This window comes from Phaenicophaeus curvirostris, chromosome 15 (genome assembly GCF_032191515.1).
Source record: "Phaenicophaeus curvirostris isolate KB17595 chromosome 15, BPBGC_Pcur_1.0, whole genome shotgun sequence".
Lineage (NCBI taxonomy): Eukaryota > Metazoa > Chordata > Aves > Cuculiformes > Cuculidae > Phaenicophaeus > Phaenicophaeus curvirostris.
In genome coordinates this window covers 4199305-4213399 of record NC_091406.1, presented here as the reverse complement: position 1 = coordinate 4213399, position 14095 = coordinate 4199305, and the positions used below count along the sequence as shown (strand labels likewise).

General features: G+C 38.4%; 1 protein-coding gene across 1 annotated transcript in view; it reads right to left on the bottom strand.

Annotated features, from left to right (window-relative positions):
• Positions 1 to 14095, bottom strand: part of SPOCK1 (SPARC (osteonectin), cwcv and kazal like domains proteoglycan 1) — a 275524-nt gene that overhangs the window by 112153 nt on the left and 149276 nt on the right. The window contains exon 3 of the mRNA XM_069869211.1: positions 1217 to 1331. Within this exon, the coding sequence (XP_069725312.1) occupies positions 1217 to 1331 (115 nt within the window). The remainder of the gene's footprint in view (positions 1 to 1216; positions 1332 to 14095) is intronic.

Here is a 14095-nt window from a genome sequence, read left to right as displayed (position 1 = left end):
TTCCAGGGTTTGTTCCATATTGAACATCAAAGATTAAACATACTACCTCATGCACATTACACAATTAACTTCGGATGACGCATCAAAGACAATTTTTTTTTTACTGGATAGCTTCCTCAGCCACATAGCATTGAGATAAGATGTAGTACTGGCACATGGGAATCAGATCATCCTGAATATAGTTTGGCATTTAGAGACTTGAGTTATTACAGGCAAATTTTTGCTTCCCTACTAAACAGGGAAAGAAATTTGAGACTTGTCCCCTGATTTATCACTCAAATTAAATGAAAGCAAGACAATATATTTTTCTTAGACTACAGACCAACCATTCAGAGTCGCCCGTTACAGCAGTACATTTTTTATTTGACATTGGTTATCAAGTGGAGGGGCTTATTTCTTCAGCCTTATTCTGGGTCTTGACTCAGAGAGACTCTAGAGATACCCAAGACCAGTTTTCTTACTGGTTCTACTTGTTCTTCCAAAATAGGGCAACATTAGTTTGTTTTCTCTACATCCATTTATAAATTTTTTTCATTCTTGATCGGTCGCAGCCTATTTCAACCTATGCTCAGCAGCCTTTTCTTTGTTTATTCATATCTTGTCTCAGTGAAGTTCTGTGGTCTAATTTGAACATGTTGGCCAAAGCTTTTAACATATTAGCTATGTCATTTGCTCTTAATTGAGTCATTCAGCAATCACATCTGGAGCTTCCTGTAATTACGTGACTCCCCAGGGAGATGCTCTACAAAGTTCCACCAACATTTTTCAGTTCATACCAAACATAAGCAGAGATTTGACATATTAAAAAAAAATCTTTATTAATCTCTTATCTCTTTTTAATTGTTTCTAATTTAGTCACAGGAACGGTACATGATTCTGACGGTGTTTTAATTCCATATTCCAGGTTTCGAGATTTTAAAATATGCATAATTAGTTCTCTCTGAGAGGAGAAAAAAGCTCCCATAACTGAGAGAGCATCGTGCACTCCACACTACAAGGTGAACCAGGTTCCAGTTCATCTTTTCAGAATAGCCTCAGTTATAAATAATAAGACTTCTGTTTGTTATGGAAAAAAATGGAAACTAAAATTTAAATAAATGTTTTAAAATTATGGGGTTTTTAATGCTCATTTTGGAGTTCCCTCATTTTACTTCTCCTTGTCATACTGGATGTCTGTGCAGACAAAAGCCCCTCAAACAAAAGAAAACTTCCTTACCTGTGTACCAGCTGCTTGCGGCTTACACAAATAGCAGTTTCATAGTCATGAGTGACACACACCTTATGCGGGCTGCACTTCACCTTCAAACATGGGTCTTTGGATGGATCAAGGGCTATAAAAAACCAAACATATTAAAAAGAAAGTGAGACGAGTTTATGAAGTCACCTCTTGAGTGACAGATGACAAGTTAGAACGAATACCCCCACATCTGAGTGAATACAGACTTTACCACTTTCAGACTGTATACTCAATAGAGATGTTTAAGTATAAAAATAGATGGAAAACTTAGAGACTATGATTTCTGAACAGTGATCTGAGTCTAACTTGTCATTCACATCAATATTGGACATGACACTTTGGGAAGAAGTAGACATAGTAATAGTAAGTAGATATAGTAATAATAGATATAATTTTGTTTGTTTAATAGAAAAGTTATGGCAGAATAAAATACTCCCATAAGTAACAAAATTACTAGTAGTTCAGAAGCAATTTAATAATCCACATTGCAGAGTGCTAATACATTTTATTTCACAGATACAGTATAGCAGGCACATTATTTTGTGAAAATTATTTTTAATTTTCATGGACAAGCATCTCCTGTACTTAAAATGCTTGCACAGAAGAGCAATAATAGCAATAAAATAATCCTGGGCTTTCATACAAGTTTTATCACCAGCAGTGCTGTCGGAAGTGAGATTAGAGAGCATTATGAATTGCTGTCTCAAAGCAAATAAACCCAAACTGTTGTCCCTGCTGATGCTTGCTGGCAAAGTTCTTCCTCCAAAGCCTGTCCTTACACTCTTTATTCTCCTTCCAACACTATCCAAAGTTCCTCCTAATGGTGGTAGCATCCCCACTTTGGTCCGAGGCTGCAATAGCTGCTGCTTTGTCATTTTCTCCACTAGCCTAACGGGAATCTAAGAGGATCTGAGGACAGACAGGGACATATTGCTCAGAAATGTATCTTCAGTCCTTCAGCCAGCCTCCGGATGAATGTAAAACAGGCAATCTTTATCTCAACCATTCTTACGTTGCTGGAAAAAAGGACGAGGCAGCAGTAAAGGCAACTTCTCTCCTTCTAATGTGCTGGATGATTTGAGGTACTGCAGTTAGTTGGGAGTCTGGACAACGCGCAGAACTGACACACAGTCCTGCACTGGAGAGTGCAGGGTGCTAGGGTTTACCCACAAGTACAGTTTTGATTAGGAAATAAGCCATTCCCCTTGAACATGCCCACTCAGCAATCCTCTGGTTAAAGCCTGCCTCTCGCTAACAAAGTACAGCAAGGCAGCACAAGAGCGGACTTGAAGGAGTGACTAATGCTGTACCCTAATGTCATGCAAACAGATTGAAGATAGAAAGGTAATTAGCCAGGACACGAGGATTAACACACGTGGGCATGTGCATGCACACAGATCACACATGTGCCCCACATCTGAAATCAGCACATCACACAAGGTTATACTAGAACTATACATTCCTTTCCCCTCTCCTCAAATAAATGAAGCTATCAAGCATATAGAATCATAGAATAACCAGGTTGGAAGAGACCCACCGGATCATCGAGTCCAACCGTGTGGCAAAATTAGGATTCTAATTGGAATCATCCTGTTTAGCACCCAAAGGGAGGAAGAGGGTCTGAACTTAGTGAAGGCACGTGCGGCTCCTTCCCAGAGGCAATAAAATGCTGGTGCATTAGGCACTGGTGCAGCAGCCTCCTGGACCCTAGAAAAGCTCACCAGAGGCAGACAGTACTTGTTGTCCTGCCAGTGTGCAAGCCTGCCTGCTCCTGCCAAGTTTGTATAGACAGCTTCCTTAAATGAGTGGTGATTTGATAATCTTTGAAATAAAGAGGAGTAACGCCGTGCTGTGCTGGATACCACTCCAATTAGAGCACTGATCCCACCTGGGACAATCTCTTATAAATACTTCCCTGCAATCAAGTCCCATTCAAAAGACTATCTATCTAAATTCATTCTCTTACAAAAGGATGCTTCTAAAGATCAGCAATAAGACTTATCTGGCAGAATGAATGAGAAATAGTCAAAAAACGCTTACGTGAATACTTCAGAAGAAGAGAAGTCACAGCCATACAGAGAAATTCCACCTTTGTTTAAGAAGTGATTTTTAGATAAGCATTTTTTTTGACATTATTTTGCCATGGATTTGACTTTCTGTTCCTCTTCAGTGTGTCCTTAGATCCCATTTTACCCCTGCCTTTCTTCCTCAAGTCATGGGATGCTCTTGGAAATAGGCAACTCTGAGTTCCATTCCTGGGACTCTACGAAGCTCTTCTTGCACATTAAGCTAGCTGAAGTTTTCCACTTCTACTGAAATATTAAAGAAACTTTTAAAGGATACTACTTGAAGTACCAGAAGTTTCAGTTTTCTATGTACCAAATGTCTTTATATGACAGCAAATGTACTTCCAACAAGCAGAGGATTCTTTTTTCCTGCAGTGCTGAAGTGCTGCAGCTGTTCTGTGTTGGTTTAAACAGCCACAGCTACAAGCTCATACCACATTAACACCCATTACACATTTGTGATGGGCAATTGAGCTTCACTAGTGCATATGTATTGAGTGGAATGCCTTTGGTGCAAGACAGGGGGAAACCGTAAAAACAAAACAAAACTGTTAAAGCATTTTCTTTTAAAGCCATTAGAAATGATAGAAAAGGTGAAGTGAGCAAAGGAGGAGGAAAGACCATCTGTTTCCTGCACCATAAACAACAAGGCATCAAAATCCAATGAGATGCCATAAGGAAAATATATAGGCAGCGTTTGGTGGGTCAGGGTCTGTTTGCCTGAAAAGATCAAAGGCTGATAAGGCACTTCAGGGGTGTTTTCCTGTTGCCTTTTCTGTCTTTTCCAAGTCAAACTAACTGGAAGGTGAGAAGTAGCCCATCCTCTGCTCTGTACATTCCCAGGACACAGTGGGGGAGATATGCATTCTTAATCCTTTCCCTGTGCTCTCACTGGAGACCCGAGTTAAACACTGAGCAGGTATTTGACAGGAATTAAAATGGCAAACTACAATTTCCTTACCTGTCTGTCTACCTGGCTATTCTTAATGGCAAAGCAGAGTGAGATATCCTCCTTCTGCAAAGCCTTTAATAAGCAAATGCCACTTGGAGCGTGAAGGGTTACCAGATTATAGGTTCAGTGGGTTGGTGTAATTCAAAGGTCACGTCTGCACAAAAAAATTTAATGACCAGAACTTTTGCTTGCTTGCAGCTGGCTTTGCTCTTTTACTGAAGAACATGAACATTGCCTGTTTTTGCTGGTGACATCTGTGATGCAAAATGCTGCATCAACAGAAACCCTTGTGCAAATTGGCTAGGAGCCCAGGGCTAACGGCTGCCAACATTGCTGGGATGCTGGAGAGCACTCTCTGGGCTTCTGCTCATAGTTTTCTATCAGCCAAAGCTGCCCAAGCGGGCATGTGGGGTTAGCCTTGAAAGTCAATGCTAGTTTGGCAAGATTCAAGCCCCTATGGTCTATGTGACATCACACACAACTTCAATACTTATCATTTTTGCATAGTAAAATTTACTCTAATTGAAGAATTATATTTTCTTCAGGAACTCCTTACATCTGCCAATGCAACAGAAACATAAGCACTTCTGAAGTATGTTTGAAACATCGTCATACACTGCATTACTGTTAAAAGAAAAACAACTTCGAAATACTTAGAAATTAAAAAATTGTCTACTGAAAAAGAAAAATACTGTTGAGTGGTCCTCGTTTTGAACTACAGGAATGGGAAAAGATGTGGTTAGAAATCCCAGTCACTATTTCCTATTAAATCAGGCTTCAACTTCTCTCCACCTCAGTGCCTTGCTTCTAAAATCTTAAAAGAATATTACTGCTGGAAATAATAAAATACAAAGCTTTTCCACACCTGTGTGTTTTTGGAATTATCCCATTTATGGTAGGAAAGCTCATGAAGATACTTAAATGGAACACTCTATAGAAACATCATCTACTATTCACCGCAAACAGCCCTTACAGACAGCTCAACACAGTGGAAGGAAGTTCATTAAGTAGAAGCAAAACCGTGGGCTCTGTCAGAAACCAGCAAACTACCCCCTCATCTGGATTATTATCTCTTCAGACTTTTTTCCACTTATGCAGAATGCATGATCCATATAAACATAAAAGGTCAAAATAGAGACTTATATGTCTGTGAAGTTCCACGACATGTTAAATAAGTTTGGAAGGTTGTTCTACTGCTAAGCAACACAAGCCCTAAGGAGAGCTCATAATAAGAAACAATTTCTGAAATATGCTAATCAAAAATCATGCTTTGTTAATCAGATTTCTACATGACTAGCAGCAGATGCTCATCATCCGCAGAGGAAAAGACCCCTGGGAATAAGATGAAACATAACAACCATACTTGTCATCACAGTTCTTTTTGTCCTAAAGCAATAGGTTTGAAATCTCTGAAATTGAAGAGCCAAAAGTACAAATAAATAAATTAAACTGGGAAGAGGAGTGAGAAAAAAATCGGAATTTTTCATTATAAGGATGCTATTTTATCAGCTTTAAAGGAAAATCACAGCCATCCCTCTCCTACATTAAAGATTCTGCACATAGTTACCCAGGACCATGCACAATAATAACAAAAGTATCTTAAGCCTGGCTGCAATTTGTGAATACTTTTCCACTTTTCTTTAGACTGACACTGAAGGTGAAGTTGATATGGTCACTTAATCTGACCTGGCAGCAGCTGAGGACTGGTCCAAAGTTTTTTTGAGGAATTTCTGGCTTTTTATCTTGGCTTGTTTAACATCTAGATATTTCTGCCACTGATATTTGTTTTCTGGCCAGCTATTCTGACATTGGGCTCTGAAGTTACTTGCTGTCTAGCAGATCACAAGTGAGTAAGTGGTTAGATGGGCTACAGTTTCTGCTTTGTTGGCCACAAAATTTTTTGTAGTAAAATTTACTCTATAGGTCAGCTGATTGCACTGCAAAGGGGAAAGGTTTTCATCTGTATGCAGTGACCCAAACTGATGCCAGGCCCATTTAAAAAAAAAAAAAAAAAAAGAGATGCAGAATCAGAATTCTTGTCATTAAGAAACAAAACACTTGCATTCCTTTTTTCAGTCCAGCTTTTACTATGCACAGCGACCGAAGTTCCCTATTAAAACTATAAATCTTCTGGTTACCTCATAGAGATACCAGAATAATTGGTAAACAAGAAATACCAGGGATTGCATCAGACCATTAACAACTTCCTAGCAGTATGTTGACATCTCTTTTCAGTACCAAACGGACTGCAAACACCAAATGCATCCCAAATCACTTTTCCTGCCAGCTCCACAGAGCAAGCCAGAGAACGCTTGCTTATGAACCATACATTCCTCTCCCCTCCCTGTACCATTCACCAGAGGCTGTAAGTTTGCAATATAAATAAATCAGCGTTGGACAAAGACCTAACAACAGTGTTTGCGATACATTTCTATTACATTTCATGTTTTTATATATTACCACTATAAAAGACGACTTACGACTTGGAGGAAACTCTTTTGTTCAGACAACAGCAGTACAGGGAGAAGTTGTTCTATAAGACTGTAGCTCTATATGCTCTAGCTGTGGGTCACTGTGTTAATCACAACAGAGTAAATTTATTTTTCACACGTTTGACTTTAAAAGGGTGATAATAAATAAATACTCAATGTCTTGCAGCAACGGATGTGTAATCCTGCAGAAACTGTACAACTAGTTCACAGCAAGATTTATGAGCTTGATTTTGGTTTTATGACCATTTGTTTGGGGAAAGAGAGTAATTTCAAACTCATAGCTGTTTAGTGGAGCTGAAACAAACTACACAATCAAAAAGAAATGGCATTATGTAAATATTGGGGTTTTTGTTTTCAAAATTGTCTGACAATAAGTACTATGATCACTCAATGACAAAAATACTTCTGCATAATGAAATGTCAAGAGCGGTTGCTTTTATGCAATCCCCTCGGAATTGTTCTGACTATATGAGAAAAAAGAACTTCTGTTGAGAAAGGTACAATGAACTGGAAAATGGGACCTGCTATCCTTGATGCAGAGAACCTAGTGCATATTTTAAGATACAAAAGATTTATAATAAAACTAATCCTCTCAATTAAATGATGCGTTACATTATAGGTGTGCATTTCAATATTGTTATGTATTGCATGTTTCCAGCAATACTCCACAAGCAAGCACCAGAAGGAAAGCACAGTGCCTGGCTGTACAAGCCAGCAGTTCAGGTGCAAGATTGAGAGAGATGTGAACGCAAGCGGTCTGGGTAGGCAGGGGTGGAAAGCTGACTCCTTACCTGGCCTCCTCCCTACTCAGCACGAAGCTCAAACAGCAGCTCGCGTCAAACTTCAGATCTAAGAGGCAACGTTTCAAGTCAGTGTCTTGTCTCTACTTACAGCATGGTTGCAGCCAAAGAGAAAGTGTGATCAAAGCAGTTAAGTAGTAACTTGGAGCAAGTTTGCTATATATTCCATGAAAACCATCATACAGCAAACATGTAAGAAGCCATGCAGCCAGCTTAGACAGGCATTAACAATCTCTACAAACCTTGCCCTTGACTTCTGCTAGGAAAAGGGCATGTTTTTCAACACGTGATGGCTAACCCATGACAGCTAAAAAGATTTTTGGTGTTAACATTTCAGTTGTTTGAAGTATACCATAGACTTCCCTCAGAATTAGAGCTTTTACTAAGCTTTAAAGGAGATGATGAATTTACGCTTATTTTCCTTTAAATGGCCATACATAGTGACTTAAAGAGAATTTAGGTGAATGTTGCACAATGGTTTTCAGTGCTTTAGAGATAAACTCCAGCCAATACGTGTGCTAAGGTTAGACTGGCAGTGAAGCTTAATCCAAGTGCAATGGGACTACCCCATCGCCCTTGTATGAACAAGACACCCAAGTAAGTCTTCCACTGAAGATGGACTTCCAGGCCATTTATAAGGTTTCTGCCTCTACCCTTTCTCCAGATTTTCTTATTTTACAGGTTGGTAAGTGACCACAGCGAGTGGATAAGACTACCTTACTGAAGCTGAATGTAATATTTCTTCTCAGAGGTTCTATTGTTAATAATTTTGTATTTAAAACATGTTATTTAATAACAGATAACAACCCTTCCCCCATACCAATTGGAGATAATTACCAATGGTTTTTATTCTGCTTCTGCAAATCTCAGCATAAATCATTCTGCATCATTAGGGAGAAAATTGGTGTTAGCCCTCCCCCAAGTCTAGGGGAGAACATGTCTTCGATTAATAAGCTCAGATATTTAAGTCTCTTTCTCACATACTCTCTCGCTGTGTAATTACTCAGAGCAATTTGCATACAGAAATCAATTCAGTTGAAAATTCATTACTGTAGGCTTGAATGTTTCAAACATGTATGTGAATTATTTTCAGTAAACGGAATTTCTCGAGGCAGTTAAACAGCAACATCTCAAACTACCAGCACGTATTCCATCACTGTGCAGTATTTTGGTGTAGTTTTGCATTGGAGCACACTAACATTTGAGTGGCTGAAGATGGTAGAGCACATGGAAACATCTATTTTAATTTTTATGAGCACTTTCAAAAATCATTTCTTGTAACTGATATAAAATTGCTTTTGACATTGCTGAGGGCCATCCAAGGCAAAAGATGCTTCAAAGGACTGTACAGATTTCCTTTCCAAAACAAGGAATAAGAATTTGAGTATTTAAATGAATTGCCTTGACAAATATTCAGAAATCTGATGCAGTGATGAAAAAAGATAGGGCTGTGAGTTAGTAAATGTACTTCTGTTTATGGATGTACGTACAACATTCAGTGTAGGAATTTGGCTAGCAACTAGTAAAGAGACACGTACAAGACCAAAGTTGATTTTCTAAAGAGTCATAAAAGAGAAGCTCTTGGTTGGATTTCTGATAATCAATCGTTGTAATTTATATCTCAACATACTGCAAATGTATCTCGAATACTTCTCTACACTGGAAAAAAGAAGCTGTCGAACACAGATCCATACTTGCTTTGTTTTTCAGCTAGAAGCAGGTGCACTTTCTAGAAACAACTCCCCTGCCTGCAAGGCAAAGGTTCAACCAAGATGCAAGTACAGAACATTCACATCGGTCCAATAAAGTAGGATCTGGTATCAGTGTCATCGTGCTTCTCTAAATTCCAAGCTCTTCCATCATGAGATAAATTGTGCTTGGATGTGTCACACCCAAGTCTGTTTCTGCATATCCTGGTAAGCTGAAGGCAAAAGATGCCTAAAAATCCCAGGGACAGAAGGACATTGGTCAGATGTTCCATTCAATTATTAATTCCAGGAAGTAGTGAGGGTATAAAAATAACCCCATTTTCTGGGACTCACAGGGCTTTGGCAAATGCTTAATGACAGCACCTCAACAATTCCTGTTTTAGAGTCCCCAGACCCCCTGGGATGATCCAGCTTCAAGCTCCCTGGGATGGAAGTAGAGAGCTTCAAAAGATCACTCTAATCTTCAGCTGGAACACGAGAAACTGAAGAAACTTCTGCTTTTGCCTCGCAGGGAGAGTTCTGCGGTATCTGTCTTAACAGATCCTCAGCACTGGAGCAGAGCTAAATCCATGACTGTCTGCTTCAGTCAGCCTCAGGTTTCTGCATGCTTTTCAGAGGTACCCCATAACAATGCAGTCCAGCATCTCTAACCTCAGGCGTCTAACCAGCTTCTCCCAGCTCTGCCACAGCAGGGGTGGCTCTTTCTGCAGGAGAGCTATGACCAATTCTACTTCCCCTGCCCTCGGGTGACTCTAAGCCCAGCCATACCTCTTCTGGTACAAAATATGCTCCCTCAGACTTCCAAGCTCAATTTTCTAACAAATGAATGTAAGGAAAAAGTGAGAGAAGGCACTTGGATCTCCACAGTGGTAGAACTGGCTAGCTGATAACAGTGAAACGATTGTAAGATTTTATTTTCCTAAGATGCCAAGGCTGCATTTTCCATATCTGTGACTGAAATTGGCTCCTGTGATACAAGCTGATTCCCTTCAATCTCCAGTTCCTAATACCAGAAATGAACTTTGCTTTTCTCTCTAAAAGACAGTAAGATTTTATCCTCATTGCAGCTGGGGAAATACTGAAAATATAAACTACAAGAATTAAAAAAAAATAAAGCCATCAAAAGACTCCCAGGCAATATGAAAAAATGGAAGTATATTTAAGATAACTTTGAGATTTCCAAATGGCTCAACTTGACCATCCTCTGGTATTTTTGAAATGATGAATATAATATTTCCTGTGAACTGACCTGGACTATTTCATCTTTCTGTTACACTGTAAGGAATTGTCATTTATTTTGTGGGATTTCATTAAATACAAGTTATTTTACTCCAAAGTCAATTAAAACAAACAGGCTACACCTTCTTCAGAAAATAATACTTGAAATTATTAATGCATAATTAAAGATAAGCCTTTCCCATTTCAGAGGAACACAAACATATATTTTCTTGGAGAGAAGTTGCGTCAAATGTCATTAGACACTTCTATAATACTTCCTAGGCTATTGGAATTTATACTTTAACTTAAGCAATAATATAATGGGAAAATAATTGCCGTGATTTAATACAGATAGCTAGCTTGCGAGAAGCTTTGAGTAAGAACTACAATGAAGTGTAATAATCTGAACTATGAGTAGAAAATAAACAAAAATGAATCAAATATAAGTGGATACAGAATTTCTCTGGTTTTTTTCTCAGAGAAAAATCTCTTACCAACCAAATCTTATCATCCTTCATTGGATATTTTGTCATTACATCTCATTTGAAAACATGAAAAACATCTATTTTAATGCTTGTATTTTGGGGGTAACACAGAAGGAAAAGTGCATCCCTGTTATTACTGATTCCATCAGGAAATAGTAAAAAGTGAGGGCCACTGTTTTTATGAATCAGTATTTCAGTATATGCAATTACAATTCTTTCAAGACAGCACTGTAGAGAGCTAGGCAAGCAATGCAAACTCTGGATACCAATTCTCTGAAAGGCTGATGAGTTTCCTCTATTTGTTGACAGACTAAATGTCAATGTTGTTACAGTTACAGCAATTCTCAGTCGGGCACCCTGCCTATCTCTCCACACTCCTCTCCCTGGAAATGGGAAGACCTCTACTTTTTCCACTAAGTTTCTCTACTTATTGCTAGGATAAAAGAAACAGAATTCAGCCCCCCAATCATTATCAGCTGTAAAATATAGGAGCTCATTTTACGCTTAATTAATGAAGTACGACATAGATAGCATTCTTTGGAACAGCACGTCACAGAAGAACTACCAACTTCACTCTTGATCTTAGCATCTTAGTGCATGGGCAGTCGCTGCCCTGATCAATGGGGCAGGAAGGAAAGGACACAGTTAATGTTGCCTTCTTGTTCTATCATTACTTTTTTTTGTGCCTTTGGATAAACGACTTAGTCATTCTATGCCACCCCCTCTTTTTCAGCATTTAAAACAGGGATACCACTCCTTACCTGTCTACAAACCAACCTGGGACTCCTAGAAAGCATCACAGAACACAAGCAAAGGCCCCCCCATGAATGAATTGTAACATAATGATTTCAAAACAGCTAAATTCTGCAGAACTAAGAGCCATTTCATGTTCATTTATGGCAGTCTGATTGTCTCCATGGAAACAGGGGCAAAACACTTTATTTTCTACATCAACAGAGGAAGATTTGTTTCCATATTACATTAGTTTTAGTGTGCACTGAGCAAAAACAAACACAGAAGTAAAAGCCTTTTCGAAGGCTGATTTCATTATGAAAAGATAGTGGTTTTAGCCCTATGACATGGAAGCAGCCCCTGTCAACCTGACACAAACCTTGCAAGATGGGCAGCGTTCTGCAGTGTCTCTGGATTAGAGATGAAATAGAAAAATCAGATTTGTAAGTTTACAGGTAAAGAATTTTTTTTATCAGAAGAACCTACTAGAATTATAAAGTTACAGGAATTTTAGACATGAGACTTGACCAATAAAAACCCCCTACAGCATGAACACTGCTCATACACATGGCTTGTAAATAACCTAGAAATCCATACAACACAAACCACATCAAAAGTGTAAATTGGCTGAAGGCTGGCTAGCCTAGTAGACTGCAATTTAATGTAATTTTCATTGCTTTTGAGAGGAATTACCTAAGCAGGAAAAGACAAAGCTCCTCTATGGATAATCAATTAGTCATATAATTGATATCCGGAAAAGGCTTAAATGGGAAATAAATGAAAGGACAAACACCTCCCCTGGCTGGTTCTAAAGTACAATAAATATAAATTCAACAAAGAGAATTCCTTCTTCTAGCATGAGTTTAACAGAAAGAATGGCTGTGAAAATCAGTGAGTATCTAATACCATTCCTCATTCCACAGTGCAAGAGAGACTCTCTAATGTGAAACAAATGAAGATGAAAATTCATAAACTACAACATTATTTTGTAAAAATTAACTCACTCTGCTGGAATTGACCAGCAATTGCTGCAATTGTGCAAAAGGCAGAAATTTTGAGATTGGGAGTTTCTAAAGATTAGGAGATTGGTGACTTTTCAGCACAGAATGAAATGAAAGGGTAAAATAAGCCGCTAATTTCAGAAGTAGAAAAAGCAGATTGTTAAATGGGCTGGAAGACTGAAAGTGGTCACAAGGAAGAGCATCAGCATTGCAATTTAGAAGTGTCTATTGATATGACAGCAATGAAAATATGAAGTTATAGGATATCTACAGTCCTGCAGAACAATACATGGAGAAAGGAAAAAGAGACTCCTCCAACACTGGGATCTTTCTACAGGGTTTTTTTTCTTGCTACTATTTAATTGCTACAGAAGCGTGGAAACTGATGATCAGCTTTTAATTCACATAGTCTACAGTTCCTCGCTTGGTTTGAGACCTCAAAATTAATTTTTAACAACAAAAGGGCACCTCTACAGAGCTGTTACTAAATCAACACGCTTTGTAGTTGGCTTTTTATACTCTTCTGGCAAATGCATACCAGACCAAAATTCTAGTCTCATTAATGCATTCCTGGGCATTTTGATATGTCTTCTGATAAATGATTGACAATAATTTTTAAACACACAAGAACAACATTTAGAAGGCTTTATATGGATTTACAGTTTAATGAAAATGCTTTATGTTTCTCAAAAATTTATATATTGCTGAAGATATCATACGACCGAGAAGAAACGCTACTTCTCTTGTCAATAGTTAACTAAAACTAATTCTGAAAAAGAGATCCTTTAGGAAGACTCAAAGTTGGAACAGTTCCTTGTAGCTACTTGCGTAACTATCTGGAATAACTAAAATGTTGTTTTGTCCTTTTCCCACAGAGAAAGAATCTAAGTTGCCTCAGGCAATACAATAGCAAACTCTGTAACTTTGCAGTCAGCATGGTAGCTCAAATCCATTTCTGTAACAGAGTAACAACCGTTCATAAGAGAATTGCTTGATTTCTGGAACATCTAGGAAAGAGAAGCCTTGAAAAAAGCTTCCTGAGTTAGGGAACAACACTGAATTATTCAGGGTTCCTGATGTACATGTTACTTTTTATTGGAACAAAGATATAACATAGAGTTCTAATAAAAAGGAACCATGTCCATCAGTAATGCTGAATAATTCAAGCACAAAGTAACAATGGAATTGGGAACTGGGTTTTACTCCCTTTCAGGGAATATATGTTACATTTCCAGAGTCAGCTTGTCTGATCTATCTCTAGACACACCTGGAGGCATCGCCTCAAATCTGAAATAAGAATAACGTGAAGAACAAGAAACAGCCTTATGGTGGTTTGAGGATGGGAGATGGGAAAGAGGGAGGACACTAGCAGGAACTACCACTACAATTCTCAACTAATTAAC